This window comes from Leuresthes tenuis, unplaced genomic scaffold, assembly GCF_036924035.1.
Source record: "Leuresthes tenuis unplaced genomic scaffold, fLeuTen1.0.hap1 SCAF_11, whole genome shotgun sequence".
Taxonomy (NCBI): Eukaryota; Metazoa; Chordata; class Actinopteri; order Atheriniformes; family Atherinopsidae; genus Leuresthes; species Leuresthes tenuis.
The window spans coordinates 24,529,094-24,551,755 of NW_027325365.1; the positions used below are offsets into that span (position 1 = coordinate 24,529,094).

The 22,662-nt window shown below is 38.2% G+C and overlaps 1 protein-coding gene across 2 annotated transcripts in view; it reads right to left on the reverse strand.

Moving 5' to 3' along the window:
- Positions 1 to 22,662, reverse strand: part of il1rapl2 (interleukin 1 receptor accessory protein-like 2) — a 421,604-nt gene that overhangs the window by 125,521 nt on the left and 273,421 nt on the right. For both annotated transcript variants that reach the window (XM_072396229.1, XM_072396230.1), the window contains exons 5-6: positions 5,542 to 5,728; positions 5,304 to 5,457 (exon numbers count right to left, since the gene is read on the reverse strand). In XM_072396229.1, the coding sequence (XP_072252330.1) occupies positions 5,304 to 5,457; positions 5,542 to 5,728 (341 nt within the window). The remainder of the gene's footprint in view (positions 1 to 5,303; positions 5,458 to 5,541; positions 5,729 to 22,662) is intronic.

Genomic DNA, 22,662 nt, shown 5'->3' on the forward strand with positions numbered 1-22,662 from the left:
ACACCCAATGTCTCATAAGACTTTCTGTCCAAAAAAAAACAAAACAAAAAAAAAACACTGCCTCAGAGCATTAAGCTAGCACGCAATTATTTACCCCACAAATGCAATTATGAAAACAATTAGTTTGTTTAGGATCATCATTTCTAGGAAAATGGTTTGACAACAAGTACTTACCTCTATAATGAAAATCTTCCATAATAAGTCAGCTCGGGATATCCCAGGGCTAAAACAGAACATCATTACAAACACAAGAGATTACCCAACCTAACAAAGTGTACACTTCCCTCAGGTACAGCAGGTAATTAGAGGGTTGTAAATATTTAAAAAGAAGAGAGAAGCTTTGAATGAGGAGCATCGAGAGTGTGAAATTTCCAACAACGTCTCCCAGTTGCATTTTTCGAGATTTCCAACCCTTTTATTTCAGCTTTATGTTTACTGAAATCAACATCGTAGCCAAGAGGAGATCTCTAGGCTCTCTCTGTCTCTGTCTTTTTTACTTTAATCTTTATTTAATGTTAAAAGCATCATGATAATATCTGCTGCCAAGAGACACAGATCTACCAACAGGATCAACAACTGAGTTGTTTAGCCAAGGCCTGGCATACGCTGGTGGATGAGGGCTGGTTTCACTACACATGTCGGCCTACAGCATAAGCATGCAGTTGAATAGATCCTTTTACAACAGTGAAACTTCAAGGACACTGAATGGTCTTAAATCTGCAGCGAGTTACACATAAATTACTGTCTGCACACAAACATGGATACACTTGGTATTGGCCTAAGTATTGGCCCATTCACTCTGCTGGTATAGACACTTTTAGTCAAAGATAGACAGATAAAGAGGAATGAAAGGAGAGGCTGAAAAATTTAATGTGATCAGAGATCTTTTGGCTTCCTAAACAGGTCAAGACAAATTGGCCTCATAACAGTCGGCATGCACGGCATCCAGCTGACAGAGACACACACAAACTCACAAAGCTTGGTTAGTTCATGCTTATATTGCTTTGGTGAGCTTCTCAATCCCCATATGCTACTCTGCTTCCCTATCTAATCTAGCCAACTTATTTGATAATGAGAAAAGAAAGACAGAAAACATGTATGTGACAGCCAGTAAATGCTAAAAGTTGGAAGAGGCTTTTTTAAACTTGGCATCTAAGTATGGACACCTCATAATTAGCATTTTTTATCTTGAGAAAACAACTGAACAGCTATCAAACCTAAACATTTAAAACACATATTAAGGCTGATAGAATAACAACACATTTAGCATGTTGTCCTGTTTTTCATTCTAGCATGAAATATACCTTCTGCTCTAAAGAAGCTCATCTCATCCATCTCAGTCTGCGTATTAACAGAATGTCATTTTGGGCATATTTTGCAGGTGATCTAGACATCCTTAAAATGACTAAACAAATGTTTATTATTAGTTAAGGGTGTTTTCCCTTCACAGCACCTGACACGCTACGTGACATCTTATTAATAAGCTTTTTCAATAAATCTGGGAGCTAAAAAATAAGTTTCAAATGTATCAAGTTTGCCTAAAGTATCGTCAGACGTTTTATATTTCTGTTTCACATGTTAACAAAATCACTCGAGACAAGGTCAACATAAAAGTCTCAGCTCTCATTATACTCATTCTACTTTAAGTAAGCTTGAACTGATTTTGAATATAGCAAGTGTTATGGTTTAATTATAAACATTGTTGTGCACCCAAAGGGCAAAATAAGGACTTTTGTTTGTCTTTGTCAACTTGCATTAATCTGAAAATTAGGTTTATGAGTTTTACTTCACAGCAATCATTGCATCCCATGTGATTCAGAGAAAATCTGAAATGTACTGCATATTATTTGTTTATGTAGGCTGTACCTCTAGTAGTCATGAGAGCAACCACATGTAAAGTATAAGAACGGCACAGTAGCACAGTACAAAATATGAATTTTAGCCCTAACCATGACAATTACTAAGCCTAACCAACAACATTGCCTAAACTCAACCAGGATGTTACAAAGGGGCCCGTATTATGAAGCAGGGTCAGTAGATCCAGGGTATATTCAGGTGCTCTGGTTTAACTAATCTTAAAAATGGAGATTGGTACTGCTTGGTAAATTAACATAGGCTTTCCCACTGACTTTTCCGGATATGTGGATGCTAATGTTAAACGGATTTAGTTGTCTTCAGTTAACTAATCATAATAAGTAATTCCATCAGACTGAAAAGCAGCACAGCTTCTGCAGCCAAAGCAGTAAGAAGAGATGACAAAACAATAAAGAAAAAAAATAAAAGAATGCCAGCAGCAGACAATGTAAACATGAAATTAATGAGCTGATCAGAATCAGTGCTATGTTTTCACAGACAGAGAACACACCTATTTTATTTTTCTAAGAAAAGATATTGGTTGGGAGGCAGTGGCTTTATGTATGTAAAACACCACCATGGTGACCTATGAGATTAAGTCCCAATGATGGTAAGAAGTGAAACAGCGTTGTGATACTGAAAATTCAGAGATGAACCTGAAGGTACCTCAATAAGCCACTCATCCTGCAAGGTAATACCCTAGGAATGGACATTAGTGTTTTATTAAGTGTTGATGTGTTATTGACTGAACATTACCGCAACACAAACTCCAATAATTGCTTTTAATCAACAGATTGAAAGTATCTTGCTAATTAACACAGAACTCATTGCAAAACAATGTAACTTAGTCACCATCCATCGCTTGAATATCGTGAGAAAACTTGAAAGTAGTTTTTCTGGAATCTGTTCAAAGGATGTCATAAAACATTACACTTTTATCTAACACACCCTATAACTGCATATCTCTGACTTGTTCCTTTGGGGTTCGGGACATCACAGCAAATGGCATCCTTTGAGATATACAACACAATATAATCCTACATGCTGGAGAAAAATTACTGTTGGATAACAGCGCTTAACATTAATTGTAGCCTAAGATTTGATCCAGTTTGACAGCCAAAAGCGGGAAACAACCAAAATCATTTTCCTTATGAGTACATGCAGTGTGCCATAAATGCGCAGTGAGAAAATGTAGAGGAATGGCGATGATTTCTTATGCTGTCCTGCTCCACAGGAAAATAGATAGAGGCAACTCGGGCAACGTGGTGGTGAATAATTCCTTGAAAAATGAAGCAGTGCCTGTTCATGTCAACTCTACTCTGCAAGAAAGAGCTGTACATCTGAAACACGGCACAAAGTGCCAGCTGAAAGAGGCTCAGACTTTGGTTCTGGGAATCAAAATGTAAGACGACATGGAACGCTAAATGTTATGGCGTACCCTCTTAAAGAAAATATTTCAAGTTGTAACAACTCTCACATGCTGCTTATCATGGCACGTCGCAGTATGTCAGTCGAGAGAATCAGTCACAGTGTGTGGCGTCATCTGTGTACCGTATCAGTGTAAATATGAAAAACACACTGCACGTGTGAAGCTAAACCAAGGTACATGCTTATGTGTATGCATTATAAAGATAACCACAATGTGTTTGCATTGCTCGTGGACTCCAACAAGATATTGCATATGGCACAGAACAACAAAAGAACAAGAAGAAATGTGCATAGAAGCAAAGACAACAACCCTCCCTCTAAAAGCAACACGCACAAGAAGAAAAGTGCAAATGGAACTCAGCTTGAGCTTCTAACAGCAGAGTACAGATGTTACTGCTGTTTCAAAGTAAAGTCAAGTCACTGAAGCTTCAAACTTTCTATCTTTAAATTACAAAATGGTGAAAAGCATGTAAATCTTCTCCACTATTTTAGACTGCATTTGTATAGTGCACTCAATGAAACTTTAAAAGTGCTGTGGTAATGATGAATGATGTATTGCTGAGTCTAGAAATCTGTCAAAATAATGGATGCTCTGGAGTCAGGAGATCAGTTATATATTAACAGCCGACAGAGAGCACGTTCATACTATGTTTAAGTAAACTCTGTGTCTTTGGTGGTTGTTAGTTTACCCCAAAAGTGTTATCTCATCAAAAATAGCGACGCGTGAGTAACCAGAACTGTTAACATACTGCTTGTATGTTTCTTTCCCAATTCGCATGTTTGTTCTGTCAAACAGCACCTGACAGGCCCCATCTTCTCCCTTGTCTGGACCAGTTTCATCACATTCCAACCCATTACATCCAGTCATATCTAATCTTGTCCAAGCTCATCCCGTTCAAGATTCACCTAAACAGCATGTAAAAATGCTCTGTTGCAATAAGTAAATTCCCAAATTCCCAGTCAGTATTACCATCTCAATTGTCCCTTATGACCAGGGTCAGTTGGGGGTCGAACAGTCTAAATGAATGGGACATAGTGTATCAAATGTATAACTTACTTTTTGGTCCGATACCACAAAGCAGTGCATACAGTATCAGTGAACTTTACCTTGTGGCTGGAAATTTGTGAATCCTAATCAACTCAGATCTTACAAGCCAAATATAACAATTAGTAAAAGTGTCACAAAAGCGAGTATACTGTACTTAGTCGTGGTTTTGGAGAAAACCAGGGGTGTATGGATATGAATAATGAGTATGCAGGACTTTCTTTTCTTTTTTAAGGAAAAAAAGTCTATATTTGGTGTTATGGTCCAGAAGACCAGAGACCACCCACTGTACGTCAGTTTTCACTCGCTGTTTGCTTCATTATACTGTTATTGTTAGATGTTAGATTACATGACTGTCACGTTCACTTCAGACAAGTTCACACCACAACATTTTAAGTCCAATCTTCACACATTTCGGACCGATTTTGGTGGCTTCACATAAGTGACACAGGTCAGAGGAGAATCTGAACTTGACTGGTGACCACTAATAGCCAAGTGTGAACACGTTAAAGACATGATTTATGAGGACACATCCCAGTTTCTGATCAAATAGCCAGCCAGCTACTAGATATTTTGGAGAAGCATTTGTTGAGGGCTTTAAGGCTGAGAAACCCAGAAAGGAAAGAAACAACAACAAAAAAAATTACAGCAAACATGATGGGGAAGAAAGCACAGTCCACTCAGGAAACGCAGTATACTTCCGAAGATCTTAATAAACTCCCTTCAGGGGCTGCTGGTTCATCTGGGATTTGATTTTTGGGACCTTCTTTGACCCCAAATAAAGACCACCAGTGTCTTTTCACTGATACATTCCTCCTTTCCACACAGCAGTGAGGTGAGTGCACTGATTACCACCAAATGTCAAAACACAGTTTGAATGACTACTTTAAGATAGATCTAGTTTCTTTTTCATTACATAAGTCCAGATGATGTCTTTTTCCTTATTTGGACCATCCAGCCATGCACTTTTTCCTACCTGTGACTTTGAGTTGTGTTGTCCGTCGCACCAGCCTGGATCCATACTGTAATTCACAGGTGTAATTTCCTCCATCACCCTCCTCTATCTCAGGAATCCAAATATTTGTGGTGTTCACAATGACGGAGCTTCTCCATTCAACCCGTTCACACTCCTAACAGGAGATAGAGGCATATCTGATTCAGTTACAACACTCTACAGATGACTTCTCAAGTGTTTTTCTCTGTTTGCGTCATACCTTGTACCAGGTCATCTGCGGCTGTTTGTATGGAGCCAAATAGTCTTCAATATCAGGACAGTTGATCATTTTGCTGTGGGTTATCTCAGCTTTCTCCAGATGGCGGATTTTGCTGCTAAAGCATTTGCCCTCATCGCTCTCCTCCACCGTCATCGACATGGACACTTTCATGCAGTAAGTCGAGTTCCTAAGAGGATAAGAACAATTTTTTTTACTTGACCCTTAAATGACATTCACAAATTTTCTGAATCTTCTTTTTGTTCAGTTCTTAAGACACGAGGCGCATAAAGGGTAAAAAATTCCCCCACAGACTTCACATTCCCGCTTTGGATGTAAACTACTTGACATCTTAAAATAACACCCCGTATCTGCAATATGCATTTCCAAGCACCCTCAAATCAACCTGAGTGGGAGTGTTTTGAGCTGATTTGTTTATTCATCCAAGAATTAGCCCCAACGACGACATGAATCATTCCTCCTTTTGTCCAACACAGGGAGTCTGTGTGAAACAGTCCGAGAGCTATTTCCATGGTTAGAATAATGTGAAGACCCACACGCTCTGTTGTAGGTGAAAATTATGGGTCTCTGAAGCCAGTGTTTCATGGACATTACTGAAGTAACTGGCATGGAGAAGAAATTACAGGGTGCACATACACTAACATACAGAAAAACACACAAGAAAAGGAAGTCTGCAACAGAACTTTTCTTAAGACGATATTTAGGAAATATTTACTGTTCATGATGTATTTTTGTAAACAGTCAGCCTCTCATCCCTTAAAGTATCAAGATCCATCTATTACAATATAAGAGGGAATGCTGGTATTTGCTTTTAATTGATGGTCAGTTGACTGATGAATACACTTGTCTGTATGACAGTAACATGAGCTATCTACCAGAGCCTCTATGATAACAACTACATATATTTCTGATATTTCATATTAGTCTTGAATGATAAAAAAAAACACAAAAAAAGTCAAAATTTGTGAAAAAAACGGCACTTTAACCAAAAACATTCTGCCTTTTCAGCTCCTAAGACTTTTCTTTTAATGAATAAAAGGATTCTTTCAGATCTCCTCTACAGCTTCAAGTCTCAGGAAGAAAGCACAAAATGATCCACAGTCTCGCTGCTGGAGACTCGATCTGCTTTTTAGTTGTACACAGCAAACTCTGCCTTCAGAAGAAACTCACAGGGGGTGAGTTCAAATCAGCTCTATCTGACAGTATGTGACCATCGGATAAACTGTTGTCTAGAATTGAAATAACTCTGCTCCTACAGTTGATCTTTTTCCCATCCTTTATGTTTGAATCAAATCTATGAGGTGAAATTGGCACTTGAAATATTCTAATTTCATAGCAATTTTTGTCTATTTTCAATTTAAGTGATGAGAGCAAAACTTTCTCGATACGTTTATTCTGAAGCTACATTATTGTTTTATGGGAGAATGACCGAACACCGATTTGTTTAACTAGGATCATTGGCTTTTATTGGACAAATATTAACAGTTTTAAAAATACAGAGTTTAGCTGCAACGCGAGCTGCAACACAAACTGTAGTTTGAGCTAAACAGTAACGTCTTAATTTGTTTGCCTAACTCCAGAAAGATGCTGTTTAAGTTTACAGATTTGCAATGTAATAAATCTGTGCTCAGATGTGGACATTTCTATTTGTGCCAAAGAATGTAAACACTGTGAAACAATAAAAGGTAATGACGTATTCCTTTGAGCCGCTGCTTTGTTTGCATAATGGCTGGTTCTTGTGGTACACCTTAAGGTTAACATCTTTTCAAACACTAGATTCCCTATATGAGGCAGACTGTCAGTTGGGTTACATGATGATATTAACTCAGTTATAGCTATAGTTGGGTTATGCTCCTTATCTGAGGGTAATTATACTTGGATATATAGCAGTGAACGAATCAAATCACTGGCACAAAGCATGTCAAACCCCGGTACGATAGGTGGCGCTGTACCCATTTCAGCTATCGCTAATAGAGCCACTTCCGGTTGACCTCTTCACCACCAACAACAACAAAAAACTCATTCAGGAAAGAGTTTGTGATGCGCACGGTTATGGCACAAACGCGATGCACAACGGCACATTTTCCATCGCGTTGTATATCTCTTTCCGACGGCGGCGACAACAACAGTAATATTGTCTCCTTCGACTTCCGGGTGACGATCCTGGGAAAAAATCTCAAGCATGCGCAGAACACTCGATCCAATCCATAACGTGGACGTACGCATTTAGTGTACGTTTGGATTGAGTTATTGACCCGATCTTTTTTGTCAGATTAAGGTGTCTACATGAACTGAATAACTCAGTTTTATTGTAATTTAGTCATTAATCCAATCCGATGGCACTCATGGAACCCCACCAATTGTGAGAGCTCAGTTTACCGTAAAGCAGCAGATATACCAGAAAACCATTTCAAATCAACATTACATAAACAGAAATCCACATTTATTACTTTTTCAAAATTTTTATAGTAAAAGGGTATGCAACGCTATGTCTGCCCTTGCATTATGCAAAATATAACATACTGTGGTTACATACTACTGTTATGAGTAGTAGTCAACTTTCTAGGGGCTTGGATTTATAATAACCGTTGACTGTATTAACAGTGATCAGTCAAACTCCAGCTAAAGTAGTCGCTCTTACAGAAATTCTTTTATATAACATCTTTAATAACATCTTATGAATCATGTAAAGTGAAAAGTGTTGCTGGTATGAAGTGCAAGCCAAAACTGTTAGCCTTTACAGGTCAGAACAAAGAAAACCAGTTAGCGGTTAGCTAGTTTAGCTTACACAGTGGGACATTTTGCAGCTAAAGTTTTCAGTACTCAGTTTACAGCATGTTGCTCTGTACCTTCAGAGTAAACACAAACTCAGTTAATGAATTAGATAAGATACATTTTGTAATTTGTTTCTAAACCCTTTCCCCAATCCTACAAAATCAACTTTTCTCCTGCCTTGTTTTTCCACCCCCGTACCCTGTCTGCCTACCTGTAAGTTGCTTTAGATAAAAGCGTCTGCCAATTGCATAAACATAGCATAACATAACAAATTTGGCACCAAACAGGTGAGCCACAATCACTCCTTGCTTAGAAAGACTAAGCCTATAGTGGAAGCTCCTGTTATATTCAATCCTGACACCTTTACCTGTCACCAGTCAACCAGCTGACTGACCATTGTAGAATCTTCCACAATGGTGTTACTTATGAATTCTATAAACTTACTTACTCTCCTAACATTTTTTGAGTGTTTTATGTGATCAAATTTTAAATTTAAATTTAAATTTAAAGTCACATGTGACATGTCCTTGACTTGACTTATCTTACTAAATAAAAGAGCTTTGCAGTTTATGATGTATCATGCAATGTCTTTTCTACATAATTTTGGACTTAAATTCTACTCAAGGGGATAGCAATAGTTTGTGTGTGTTTGTGTACAGGTAGATCACAACCACACTGTGTTTTCTCCCAAGTTCACCTCCAGACACAAAGCGACACATTGATCTCTCTTACTTTCATGCTCTCTAACACTCACACACACACGCACACACAAACTCACCTATTGTCCTCTAACCACAGCTTCTCATCTAAGTGGATCTAAACCACTTATCCCATCAATGCTATGTATGTGTGTGTTTGTTTGTGTGTGTGTCTTGCAGGGGACGTTGGGATTTGGGCCATTGACCCAACCAAGACCACTGAGCATTGAACTGGAGGCCTGGAAAGCTTTTTATCCATCCATCCCTCAGTTTCTCTGCTCCTCATCAATCTATCTGCAGTCTGCGGCATCTTGTTTTCTTCTCCAGTGACTCGGTTACCTGTCTCTGCATGCTTCTGTGGCTCTTTCTCTCTAACACTTGCTTTCATGAAGACTTCAGCCAGTCTTATATTATTTCTTCTCATTTGCTTTGACTTTTTTTGTTCTTTGATTATAGCCGGGGTATTTTTGTCAACAGAAAAATATATCTCGATCACATTTTTTTCGACAATAGAACTAAACAAACTAAACAAAAAAAATGACCTGACAGAGCACATTACATATTAGATCAACTCTTAAAAGCAAGCTTTTGTTTAAAAGATGACTAAAGAGAAGAAATTCAAATAAATAGATGGAACAGACAACATAAATAGCTAGGCTAGCATGCTGGCATTTATAAAAGAAGATAATTCTATACCATCATGGGGTTTCATAGCACTTGATGAGTATGAACAAATTTAAAATTTGATCACATAAAACACTCAAAAAATGTTAGGAGAGTAAGTAAGTTTATAGAATTCATAAGTAACACCGTGGTGGAAGATTCTACAATCAGCTGGTTGACTGGTGACAGGTAAAGGTGTCAGGATTGAATATAACAGGAGTTTCCACTATAGGCTTAGTCTTTCTAAGCAAGGAGTGATCGTGGCTCACCTGTTTGGTGCCAAATTTGTTATGTTATGCTATGTTCATGCAATTGGCAGACGCTTTTATCTAAAGCAACTTACAGGTAGGCAGACAGGGTACGGGGGTCTTGCCTAAGGAATCCTATTGGAGGTAGTATTTTTCATGCAGGGTATTTGAACCCAGGTCTCCCACATGGAAGGTGGCAATCATACCACTACACGAGTAGTGTAGAGAAACAGGTATATGTTCCCAAAAAATAGTTCTTAATACAAGATTGCAAAGAACTCTGATCTTTAGGCCTGCGCAGAGCATAATATTGTCAAAAGATTCAGGGAGTCGGGGAAAATCTAAATGTGAAAAGGTTGAATGCATGTGACCTTTGAGCCCTCAGGCAGTAATTTTAGAGAAACTGGCATGACACCATGGTCAATATAGTCACACTTGCTCAGCTATAATCATTTTTACTGAATACAGTCCACTGCTGCATCCAGAAATGTAACCTGAAACTTTATTACACCAGGAGGAAGCAGAAATGTTTCTGCATGCGTTCTCAGGGCACATGCTCATCTCAGATGGATGACAGTCGGCATGTGTTTTGTGGTCAGATGAGTTCATGTTTCAGTTACTTTTGGAAAAAAAACTGGCATCTGGTTCTATGTGCAAAAGATGAGGAAGACCACCCGGCCTGTTATAAGTGAAAGGTGCATAAGCAGGAAGCTGTGATGATACAGGGGTGCATCAGTGATTTTGTCATTTTGGACAGACACATGCTGCCATCATTCTTTTCCCTGGGGGTGGGTTATTTCAGCAGGACAGTGCCAGACCCCATTCTGCACAACTTACACAAACATGTCTTGCTAGACAAAAAGCGTGTGTGCCTGACTGATCTGCCTGCAGTTCAGATCTGTTTTTCAAAGGAGTTATTAAAGACGGAGTGAAAAACATTACGCTGTACATACCAGATATCGTCAAGGTACAGTACAAATACTACCAAATATACTTTACTATAAAAAGTCATCTGATCTGTTGTTGCTGTTTGATTTCAGTCTCAGTTGCCGCGTCATCACTTCTTACATGTTACAAACTATTATGTTAAGGTGAGTCATTAATAACTGCATGGTTAAAAAACTTGGATAGAAACGCTTGGATAGAAACAGACAATGAACTAACATATCTACTGAACTAACATCGTAATCAAGATATCCTCTTCCTACATTACTGGCTGACAAGTCCCAGCCTTTAGGCTGAAAACACGAAACGTTTTAGACACACCAACCAGTTGTCCTTTTGAAATATATTACTTTGAAAGTCGCATTGAGTGGCACGAAAAGCAATACAGGAGTCATGTTCATCAGCACAAACAAAGATTTCTTTTTCATGACTACATTTTCCAGTGAAGTGTCTGAGGCCTTGAGGCAACTAAAATAACAAGCCTCTTGGAAATGGAGTAGGAGAATGAAGCACAGATATTTCTGTTAAATGTTGTACAGGAACAGCACCTGCAAATTCTACTTAAATGCAGTACTTACAGACTTTTGCTTTGATACTTATAATCTATGCAATTGCGCAAAAAAAACCCATTAATATAAGTACAGTTCTGCAAATTCTTACATATGGTAGCTTCAAATGGATCCAGTGGGACTGATCATATTTTATAGACCCAGGTCTTTCCCCTGGATTTCATTTGTCCTATCTTTACTTGTGTGTAATTATGGACACTAAACACAAGTTGAGGATCATTTTAAACTTGCAACTCTAACATACTTTATTCTGGCATGTGCAGAAATTTGTGACTTGGAAGAAACTTATATCCTCCCTCACCCACACACTGATACAAAAGCACTTTCAAATCTGTGAAGAGATTTTATGCCAAAATTGTCATTGCTTCTACATCATTTTACGTCATTCTATATGTAGGAGGAAAAATGCACCCGGAATGAAAAGTTCTTCCCTCTTCGAAAATCTGTATAGCTCTTTACGGTGGTATAGATGAGCTGAAATAGCAGGAAGCAGAGCAGCGTTGTCTTGCCTCCGTCTCTGCTGTGTTTTTCCACATTTTCCACTTATTTTTACCCTGCACTTTAAGCCTTTGTCACAGCCTCTTCCCCTCTGTCTGTCCAACTCAGAAACCGGAAGGCAAACACTAAACTGTAATAACAGCATCTATGTAAAGAAGAATGTATTATGTGCATGTCACGATAAACATGATGATTCAATTAGACTGCAATGCAAACGCTACGTCAGAAGCATTTAAAGCATGCTGTGCACCTCTTACGAATGCAAACTGTGTGACTGTGTGTGGGTGCGTATTCATATCTGGTGTTGCCTGGAACACATTTACATGCTGTTGTTTGGAAAAAAGCCCCCCAAAAAAGCCACTGACATTAAAACACTTAAGTATCTCATGCTATAACTGCACACTTTCCCACTCTGAATGCATTTGGGACTATCATAAGAGAAAAAACACATCCAACTACTACATCTAATTACAGTATGTTCAAGACTTTTGTGTGAGAAATTGAACAGAAAGAATGAAAGGCATGAAATGACCAGTAAAAGCAGGCGCAGATGGACAATAAAAGATGTGGTGTACCAAAAGATAAAATAACATAATTTCATCACAGACATTCTCTGAAAGTAATGACCATCACAGCATTTCCAGTGTATTTCCTCAGAGTCTGAACAATAATTGGCTACTTAAAAAAAAAACTTGATTCAGCTTTGCAAATCAAACACTTTTCAAATCAGTTCATCCATTTCCTTTCAAACAGATGTGTTTTCAGTATTCCTTTCTCTCTTTTTCTTGTCTTTTAGCTGTTCTGTGTTGTTATTCAGGACATTTGATGGTGTAATTTGTCATGTTTGGATGACTGGACCAGAGATTTCCACAAGGACATGGTGTAGCCCACCAGTAGTAAAAGGAGCCAACATTCTCCCCCCGGTGAAAAACATAGCCTGCAAAAGGCTGGAATTTTCTGGCGCTTTGTACAATCTAAAGCTAACAGTCCATTAAAAATGTCAAAATGTCATTATTGTGTATCTTAGTGAGTTTGCCCCTCAACAGTAAATAAGTAGTGAATTACTGTTAGGAGCTTTCTCCTAAGTCCTATTCTCAGCTGATCATGACTTTTATCATGAAGAACCATTATACTTCATTATTTAGTTACTGACACAATCACTGGAAATGTACAAATGTTTTTGACCGTGACAGTTAAGGAATAGTTTTACTAAAACATACATTCCTTTCAGATATGCATACGGGTGAGCGTCATGTCCGTTTCAGCATCGTGGTGCTTTTCCGTCACAATTTATGAGGGCAACCAGAATACATTCAGTCGAGTAAAATGTGTGTATCACTTTGAAAATGTGTCAAGCATGAACTGCATACACTCACACTGACAGATAGAGACGCACTGCACAGGAGAGGTGGGCCTTAACATACTTTCAGAGGAATTAGAGAGGTTTTGTCCAGACTATACATGTAAACACTTTTAGTGATAAGTTGACCCTTCTGGTTATGGAACGGACTAAAGCAGAACAGGTATGCACTCAATTCTGTATAGAAACAGTTACATTTTGGGCTCTGGGGACTTAAGAGTTGACATTATGGTCTGCCTTCTTCATATTGTGACCAACTTTGAATAAAATGCTCACCCCAAAGAAGTACAAAGGTCTGCCCACCTACCTCCTTTCTTGATCCTTGTGTCAGATCACATGACATATCTACCAGTTAAGAATTGAAATGTGTAGGTATACAGAAATTGAATAAGTCATTTTGGTGATGGTTTTGGTCACAAATCTTTCTTTGCTCGAGCAGCAATTTCCTAAAATACAAATTTGGTTGCCTCACAATGATTAAAATGAACAAAACCGCTGCCAGTAGGAGGTTCTGAGGTGGGTGATTCTTCCAGCCTCTAGTTTCATGTTAAACTCAGCTGACAGTGAAAGAAAATGGAGGGCAAGTTTGGCACAGAAACAGAAAATTATTAGAATTACAATTTCTAAGTGTCGACACAAAAATGATACGAAATCCCTATGAATATTGATGTTAATAATGGAACGTCTCAGCCCTGAAGACAGCTGTTAATGTGAATATCTTACAAGAGGAAGGAGAACATTTATGTAGGACGGGACTTTATCATGCCGACACGAAAATAGCTCCAAGGAGGAGAATGAAAACAGGTTCTGAAAAGCTGAATAACGGGAGCATTGTCGCGCTATGGATTAGATTTGGCAGAGATCGTATTTATGGTTCATCTTGATCTTATCAGAGATGTGTTTGCATTTCCTGGCCCCGGGTTATTTCATTCTAACGAAGAGTACACACTTTGAAGGCCAACAAAGCAGCATAAACTGAGGTTTATTGGGATTATTTATGAGGCTAAATTCTGTTATTGGCAGTTTAACTGTTTTCAATATATTAGCTGTATCATACACAAATTAAGGATTAAGGAAACCAAAGGGTCAATCCACTCAATGAGAAAAGGACGTGACGCAGTTTAAACAATCTGCACTGCTGTTAGTGGATGACCTCGTCTGCTGCTTTAGCCATAATGGCCTCTATTTTGGTATTAAAAAAACGACTGCTGAGATTAACAACAGTGAAATATCAGCCTTAGAATTTTGCCATAACTGTCCCTTTTGCACTTGGTCTTGTTGTATATGCATCTGTAAGAGTTTGCCTGTTAAAGCACAAATTACTTTTTTTTTAAAAACAAGGTTTACAGTAATTAATGTGTATGTTAATGTGTGCCATGACTTAATGTTGAGAGTCTGAACACTTCCATCTTCAGTTGGAAGTGGTTTCTAGTGGTTGTGACAGCACACCCAAATGGGAATGAGTTAAAAATGCCTACCATGGGCAAATAACAATGATAAAGAAAACCTTTTAGACTAACCGCTCAGTCAGTGATCACTGCAACTTATTGTCCACCCCAGGGATATCTGTAAACAGCTATTATTCCAGGCGATGAAGGCATGTAGATATAAACTTTCCAACGCGACGTTGTGTCCTCATTATTTGATTAGGTTGTACTTCTCCGAACTCAGGCATAACGCAGATGAAAATGTACAGAAAAATGTTGATCTACGGTTGTATGACTTCAGGTGTGCCTGACATTCAAGTTTAATGATGAAAAAAGAACTTGGAACAGCTTTGGTCAGAGTTGTGTACATGAACTGTGGAAGTAATCACAAAAAGAAAGAAGAAGATCCCGTGCCTATTAGAAGTTGTACAATCCAAGATGTCACCACACAGCGACGTCATCATGCAAATGAAATCATTAGATTTGCTATTTTCAAAAATTTTGGCTCACACTCAATATTTCTCTCATTAACAGTATTTCTTTATCTGTGACCTCTTCAATGGTGCTTAAAGAGTTAATAATCAGCTGATTTGTATGTCCATAGAACTTAACAGTGAAAAATAATGGGATTTTTGAATGACATTAAGCTATGGAAGGATATCTGAAAGTACGAATTAATTAATTAATGAAAGGTAGTCAAACAGTTTATTTGATTGCACACAAATATCCCAACTAAAATATTTGTAACAATTCATAACTCAAAAAAAAAGAAAAGAAAAAGGATTTCATGACATCTGGTTTCTGTCGTCCATCATAAATCAGCATGCGTACATAGTTTGGCCAAAATCCTACATCTCCGTGTACCATGATCTCATGTGTTAAATAAAATAAAATTCCAGTTGAAATTTCTCTTAAAGTTTTCAAAGCCTGTGTACTGATCTACACATGACACACACCAGAAATCAACTAAACCTGATCATATGTTCTTATGATAGTAAAATCTGTCCAGTAAAGCTGGGCCCTTTGTTTCTTTTCAATGAATGACGTAAAAAAAAGGATTTAAAGAGGGAAAAGAAGCATCTTATGTGAGCGTATGACATCCACAACCCTTTCATAACTTCACTCTTTCACCTCAGGCCTGGTACACACACACACACACACATACATACAAGGCTTCTATGTGTGCATGTGTGACTTGTTATTTTGGAACATGGCAAAAAAAAAAGGAAATGACACACTTGGTTGCTTTTTTTCTGTTTATTTGCATTTATTAGCATTTGAAGACAGCTCTGAATAAAAATGCGGGATTTTAAATTTCATTCTTAGCAAAGCGACTATGTTCATGACCTTCAAGTGCATCTGAGAGGACAAATGGCAAATGTGCTTTATGGTGAAAGAGCTATGAGGTGTGAGTGAAAAACATCTTTAGACTAATAATACTCCCGACAAGCAAATGACAAAACAGAAAATAGAACGTGAAACAACATTTTGTGTTAAAAAACAAAAGAATGACTGTTCAGGTCAGAGTTCAAATGATGGATCGTTTAATTAAAAATCAAATTGTATAAGACTGCAATGGATTAGTTTGTCAAACTTTCTGAGCCCTTATACCTAAAGGTTGAGTTGAAAGTCATGCTCGAGGTCATCATACACAAGTAGAGAAACCATACAGCACTGTGTGACTACGTGATGACTTTTTATTCATTCATAAACCTAATTACCTTGGATCATGGTTTGGTTTGTTGGATTCTTCAAATCTTATCAGATATGAGCCCAACTTGGATTAACTATAGATATCCAGATCTAGATCTGTTACAGATCTGTTACAGTGTACAAAATCACCTCCAGAGAGTCCTGAAGCAAGGAAGCGTCATTCCAGGGCCTTTAGGTTGACCACAGGTCTCACTGTGGAGCTCTCTCCAAAAAAAACACAAATTCCAATTACACAAAATGCAAAATGAGTCGTAAATGAATCTCCAAATCAGCTTGTAATCCACCATATCCAGCACGTCAATAAATCAAGCTCACACTCCCTGCAATTACCCTCCTATGATCAGGGCAGGCTGCTGAAGGGTGCTTTGAATTATGGAGCTAATAGAGGGGGATGTATCCTGGCCAGCAGGCAGCGTGTTTATACCTGGATGGAGCTGCAGATTAATTTGACAATCAATCTAACTACCAGGCAGAGAGAAAGAGGAAGCAGAGACGTGGACGTGTTGAGCGTATCGTACACACAAGCATGGACACATCTATGTGCGTGCAGGGAACTGAATGCATGTGGCTTTTACATGTGGATACAAGCTTCAGCTTAACAAGATATGTTATGTACAGAAATTGAGGCTGAAAATTCTGGGTGCAGAGCTTTTTTTCAATATCAAATACTTAAATTTTCCATCAATTTTGAAGAATATGTTTCCATCAGAGCAGCTTAATTGATTCTCCGATTGATAATAGACAAGTAAGAGCTTCCTCTTCTCAAACCCCAGCTGGTCGAGGCGGATGGCCACCCTTCCTGAGTCTGGTTCTGCCAGAGGTTTCTTCCTGTTAAAAGGGAGTCGTTCCTTTCCACAGTTGCCACAGGCACGCTCAGGACGGGAGATTGGACTGAAGACACATTTCGGTGCAATCTGTTGGTTTCCTTAGCTAGGATATTAATTTTTTGAATTAGCTCTATATGAATTAATTGGATTATGATTACAATGAATTGAATTCCAATTGGCTTGAATTGGACTATATTACTTAAGTGCCTTGAGATGACAATTGTTGTAATCTGGCGCTATATAAATAAAATTGAATTGAATTGAATTGAATTCCTCTGACATTTACTTGTAACAGCAGGTGCAATAGTATTAGTATAATTTTTTTAATGTTTAAATGTCTCTAGATGCTCCTTTGATTTAAAAAAAAAAGACAAGAAAATCAGCATCAACATTTCATTGAAAAATCCTTTGACTCATCTGATGATAGGTCTTATCTCACAGAATACACAGCTTAGGGAGAAAAGCAGTGATCTGTCAGTACTCTGACACATGGAAATGGTTGAAGGGGGGTAACCACTCTGCCTCATGTTTGTTCTATTCTGTTTTAGTTGAGTGTCCCTTTAAGTGTCAGTGCACTGAGGAAAAGGAGTGTGTGTGTGTTTGTCAAATGAAACTGGTTTTTGAGATGAGTAAATCATTGCTCTTTCTTTTCTTTTCCATTTCACACTGCAGCCCAGCTTTTTTTGGAATCTGGGAATACAATATATCCATGAAATTACCAAGAATTAGTAATCTAATTGTGAAACAGGCGCCTCGGGGCCCTGGAACGTAAGTCATTAGTGGAATAAGGCTGGATCACAGATTCAACATGCTTACCAATGTATCATGTTTGCACATTAACCTGAGCAAAAGTTAGTCAAGGCGGTTGATGACCATAGACTGCACCAGGAGCTGGGTGGCATGTTCGATTAGGTATGGTCTGATCTTTCTTATGTTTACCAATGCGAAGAAGCATGATCGAGCAACCGAGGTAACGTAATCTTTAAAGGTTAGTTGGTCATCAATCATGTCACCCAAGTTTCTAGCTACCTTTGATGGAGCAAGAGATAGGGATTCAGTTTGGAAGATAGGGATTCACAACAGACTCTCACATAAGCTCTGTTATATGTTCACGAGTTGACTGTCAGTTAAACTGAACAACATGAGTAACGAGTTTCATTTCAATAGTAAGTCACAACAGATCTGTTGCCAAAAAAGAGTTTATGGTTGGATGAGGTGAAAGAATATATATATTTTTGGTTTATATTATAAACAGTAGGTCTGGAAAAAGGAAATCACTGCATTCCAGCATTAATATCCTGTCCCATTTTGGAAGCATGGTGATGGTAGTATCATGGTTTGGATCTGTTTTGCAACGGTTGGGCTTGGTGAGCGTGCTGTCAATGATGAACAATGAATTCTGGATCATACCTGTGAATTGTAAAGAAAATAGAGGCTTGTTAAGAGGAGAGTGAGATGCATTTAGGATTATGAGAACAAAGACACAGACTTTTAAGTTGTGCCACTTAAATGGATTAAAGAAGAATCAAGGTAATGTGCTGGAATGGCCCCATCCCAGAGCTGAATCTGCTGTCATCAGAGAAAAATTCCTCCATGTAGACAAATAGTGTGATACCATATACTGAAAGCAAAAAATCACATTCTTTTGCCACTTACAGGTCTGTATCATTACGACATCTTATTCCTTTCAATTTTTTTTACAGTTTTTTACATCTACTTTTGTTCCAGAGTTCCAAAGTTTTTTACATCTACTTTTGGGAAAATATGATAATCTTTTAGATCAACATTTTGAAGAAAAATACAACATTCTGAAGCGTTCACAAACACTGACTCTACTTCAAGTCATAAAATCATGCTCAGTAATCCTTTAATAAGTGACTACACAGATCATCATCTCAATGAGAGCTCAGATAGTCTGTAGATACTGTAAGGATCAAACCACCACCTTTGCTTTACAAAGTTGTACTTCCAACACTTCCCCCTCTGGCCTCCTTTTTCCCTTTTCATTGCCCTTTTCTCCATATCTCTACCAACCCAGATAGTATTTTAGGGAAACTTAAACCCCCTTCAACATCAAAGTGTCAAAACTAAGGCTTATTTTACTTTTTTTTTCAAAAGCCTGGCCAGGGCAGCAGGCGTAGGCTCAAGTTGGCATGAACTGGCACATGTTAGCCCTCGTTGGCAAGAGAGTTATACTGGATCAGTCGCTGCCAAGTTCGTGAGGACTGCCAAAAAAACTTCAAATGACCGCTCTCTCCTTCTCTGTTCATATTTTGCTCTCCACTCCTCTTGGTTTTACCCTTTTATTGCCATTACCCTTTTCATCCCCACCCGGTTTCTCTCTTTCTTCATCTTCAGCTTGGAGTCTCTTAATCTGATGAAGAGAAAGGTTAAACATTTGGCCGGCATTAGAAAGCACCCTTGTGACAGCGGTGGGTGCATTTCTTGTGTGCGAGTGTCCAGAGGGTGCCTGCTAAAGTACAACAGCTTACTGATAAAACATATCATAGGGGTATGGTAGAGAAAGTAGAGTGGTGGAGAGTTATAGACAGATGACACTGTCTGAGAGAAACTGCTTCATGGAATGAAACATGGGGTAACGATGGTGAAATTTCAGCATGCAAACATCTATATTGCGTAGTGAACTACCCATTAACCATTCAACCACCCACCAAACCAACACCAAACATTTGGCATTCTTGAACAAAATTGTCTTTCGGTGCCTTCCAAAAACATAATGTGCCACTTTCACGTTGGAGGATCTGTGCAGCTTATTGGCTTCATGATTGGGATAGATTCTGGATTTGCTTGTTTAGGATTAGGCAAGCGCACTGCTTGCTGAGGGGTTAAAGAAAGTTTGTCGTCACGCTGAAGACACGGACTGTTGACAGAAGATGGGATCTATACTGAAGTCTTCACTGTAAAAAACAATCAGATCACACGCAAAGCAATCCACCCTGAACTTCTCTCTAAGAGGTTTATGCCCCTTCGAAAAAGTCGTCTGTCAGGAAAATGCTAACATGTGCCCTTTTAGTCTCAATGCATTCCCGTCTTCCTGAAATTATGTTTATATTATTTGAAAAAAAAAATTCCTGATAGCTTAAAATGTCAGAAAAAAGCTGGTTGACAAGACATTTAAATTGGGTACCTACAATATTCTCCATAACAATAGTCATGGCAACCAGAGTGCAGCTTAATTAGACACATCAGGCGGTTGAAGACACAGAAAGGCCATGGTTTGGATTAAGTATGAAAAAGGTAAAAGATACCACTATGTGTCCACTGTGTGTTACTCTTGAATAAAACACTGTTTTCGGTGTTATATTTGTATGTTTTATCAGTCAAACGTTCATTCCTGACTCATTTGCAACTGTTTCCATTTGGTATTAAAATTCATTCACTCAAAAAATGTTGACTGTTGTTATAATCCAGGCAGCAATTACATTTCACCTGCCAATATAATCTTGGAAATAAATTAGAATGGTTTGAGATTTACCACAGTGTGGATAAATCCTTTTGCAAGGAAATAAAAGTAGGCATTTTGCATGTGTACATCTCCTGTCAGAGGAAAAAAGAAAACAAACACTCTTTTCACAAATTCCCTGCAGCCCCTACAGATAAAGTCTAGAATATTCAAAGGCTGCAGGTGAGAGCGCAAATGTCTGCATCAATATCTGAATCAGTCCACGTGTGAATAGAGCTGGTCAATGTCCGGAGTGAGTTTTTTTTTCTGCTTTCCTGTGTGCTGACTTCCATTCTTTTGTCTTTATTGTAGATATCTTAAAAAACATGTAGATATCAACACAGAAATAGTCATTACACATGAACTGGCAGCCTCCATCTTTAATGAGCTGTACACCAAAAGCTTGAACCATCGCACAGACTTAGAGTGCCAGGGAGCAAAGAAAAAGAAAATCTGTTTAGTTATCACTATTTTCTGATTATCTGAAAAACTAAACAAAACACAAAAAAAATAAAGGAAAGAAAGAGGGAGGCTGTAACTTTACCCTTTAATGGTAGAGCTTTTTTTTTCTTAAAGTGATTATACATTATTTTTATGGGAATTCAACTAATGTTCAGAAGTTCAAAAGCCCAACAGCGTACTACCCCCCAAAACAACATAATGCGTAGGCCGACTCGTGATTGGTTGAAAGGTAGGTTAAACCCTGGAGAACGACAATGACAGAATGTCTCAAAATTAGGAGGAAGCGTAGAAAAACAGTAACAGTTTGAGCTTCTTCAGTCCATAGTCAGAGTGTGTACACGTAGCACATTTAGTTATCTTCCCCAAAAAATATCACTTTAAGATCAAGGCTTGTAATAGTCTGAGAAGTCACCAAAGAAAAGATTAAGCACATAACTCCCACAAAAGCTCTGTTATATGTTCACAAGTCGACTATCAGTTAAACTGAACAACATGAGTCAGTATGCAACTGCAGGGTTTCAGTAGAAAGTCACTGTGTGTATAAAAGAACACTTTGACTTCTTTTCTCGGTTCTTGAATACGTTTAAGCTCTCATCTTCATCGATTTAAGTTGCATTAGCAGGATCTGGTTGACAGGGAATATAAGACAGATCTGTTAGCAAAAACTATTTCATGTTTGGATGAGATAAAAAAATATATATATATGTTTGGTTTATATTATAAACATTAGGTCTGGAAAAAGGAAATCGCTGCATTCCAGCATTAATTGAGAATGAATAATGTTCTGTATGTTATTCACTATCGCCTCTTCTTTGGGAATGAATATGCACATTACATGATCTTTTTTCTTTCATGACCAAAATACATGTCTATTTTCAAGTCACATGAATGGTCAAATGCAGATGTAGTTTTCAAAAAATACTTTAAAAGAATCAATGAAGTGAGTATGAATTATCTAAAATATACACAGTATATATGTGGTGTGGGAGAAGTTCAGCCAAGTTTAACAGCTTAGGAGAGGATCAAAGGATGCGCTGCGATCAAGCTGTGATCGACCTGTGGGGATTGAAAAGGATTGTAATGAACTCTTGAACCCTGGAGACTCTTCTCCCTCGCAGGTGAGAGAGGTTAGAGGCTATCAGGGAAGTAATGTAAAATAATTGAGGTAGTCAAAAAAACACAAAGACTTGGTCGTGGTCAGGCAGGGTGGCGGATGAAATGTAGTCAGAATTGCCGAAACCTTTCTATGTTGTTGGGCGTACTTTCATGGCTTCATTGTGCAACATTTAATTGATATTGATTTACCAGTCAAGCTACATCAGGACCTTTGCCTATGACCATGACCTTTGGACTTCAACTGAAAGAGCAAAATCTCTTAATACTAGCAGTTGTATTATGTTTTCTAAGCGGGAATCTGGGTTACTCCCCAGGATTGAGTGAGAAGTTCAGAAAACT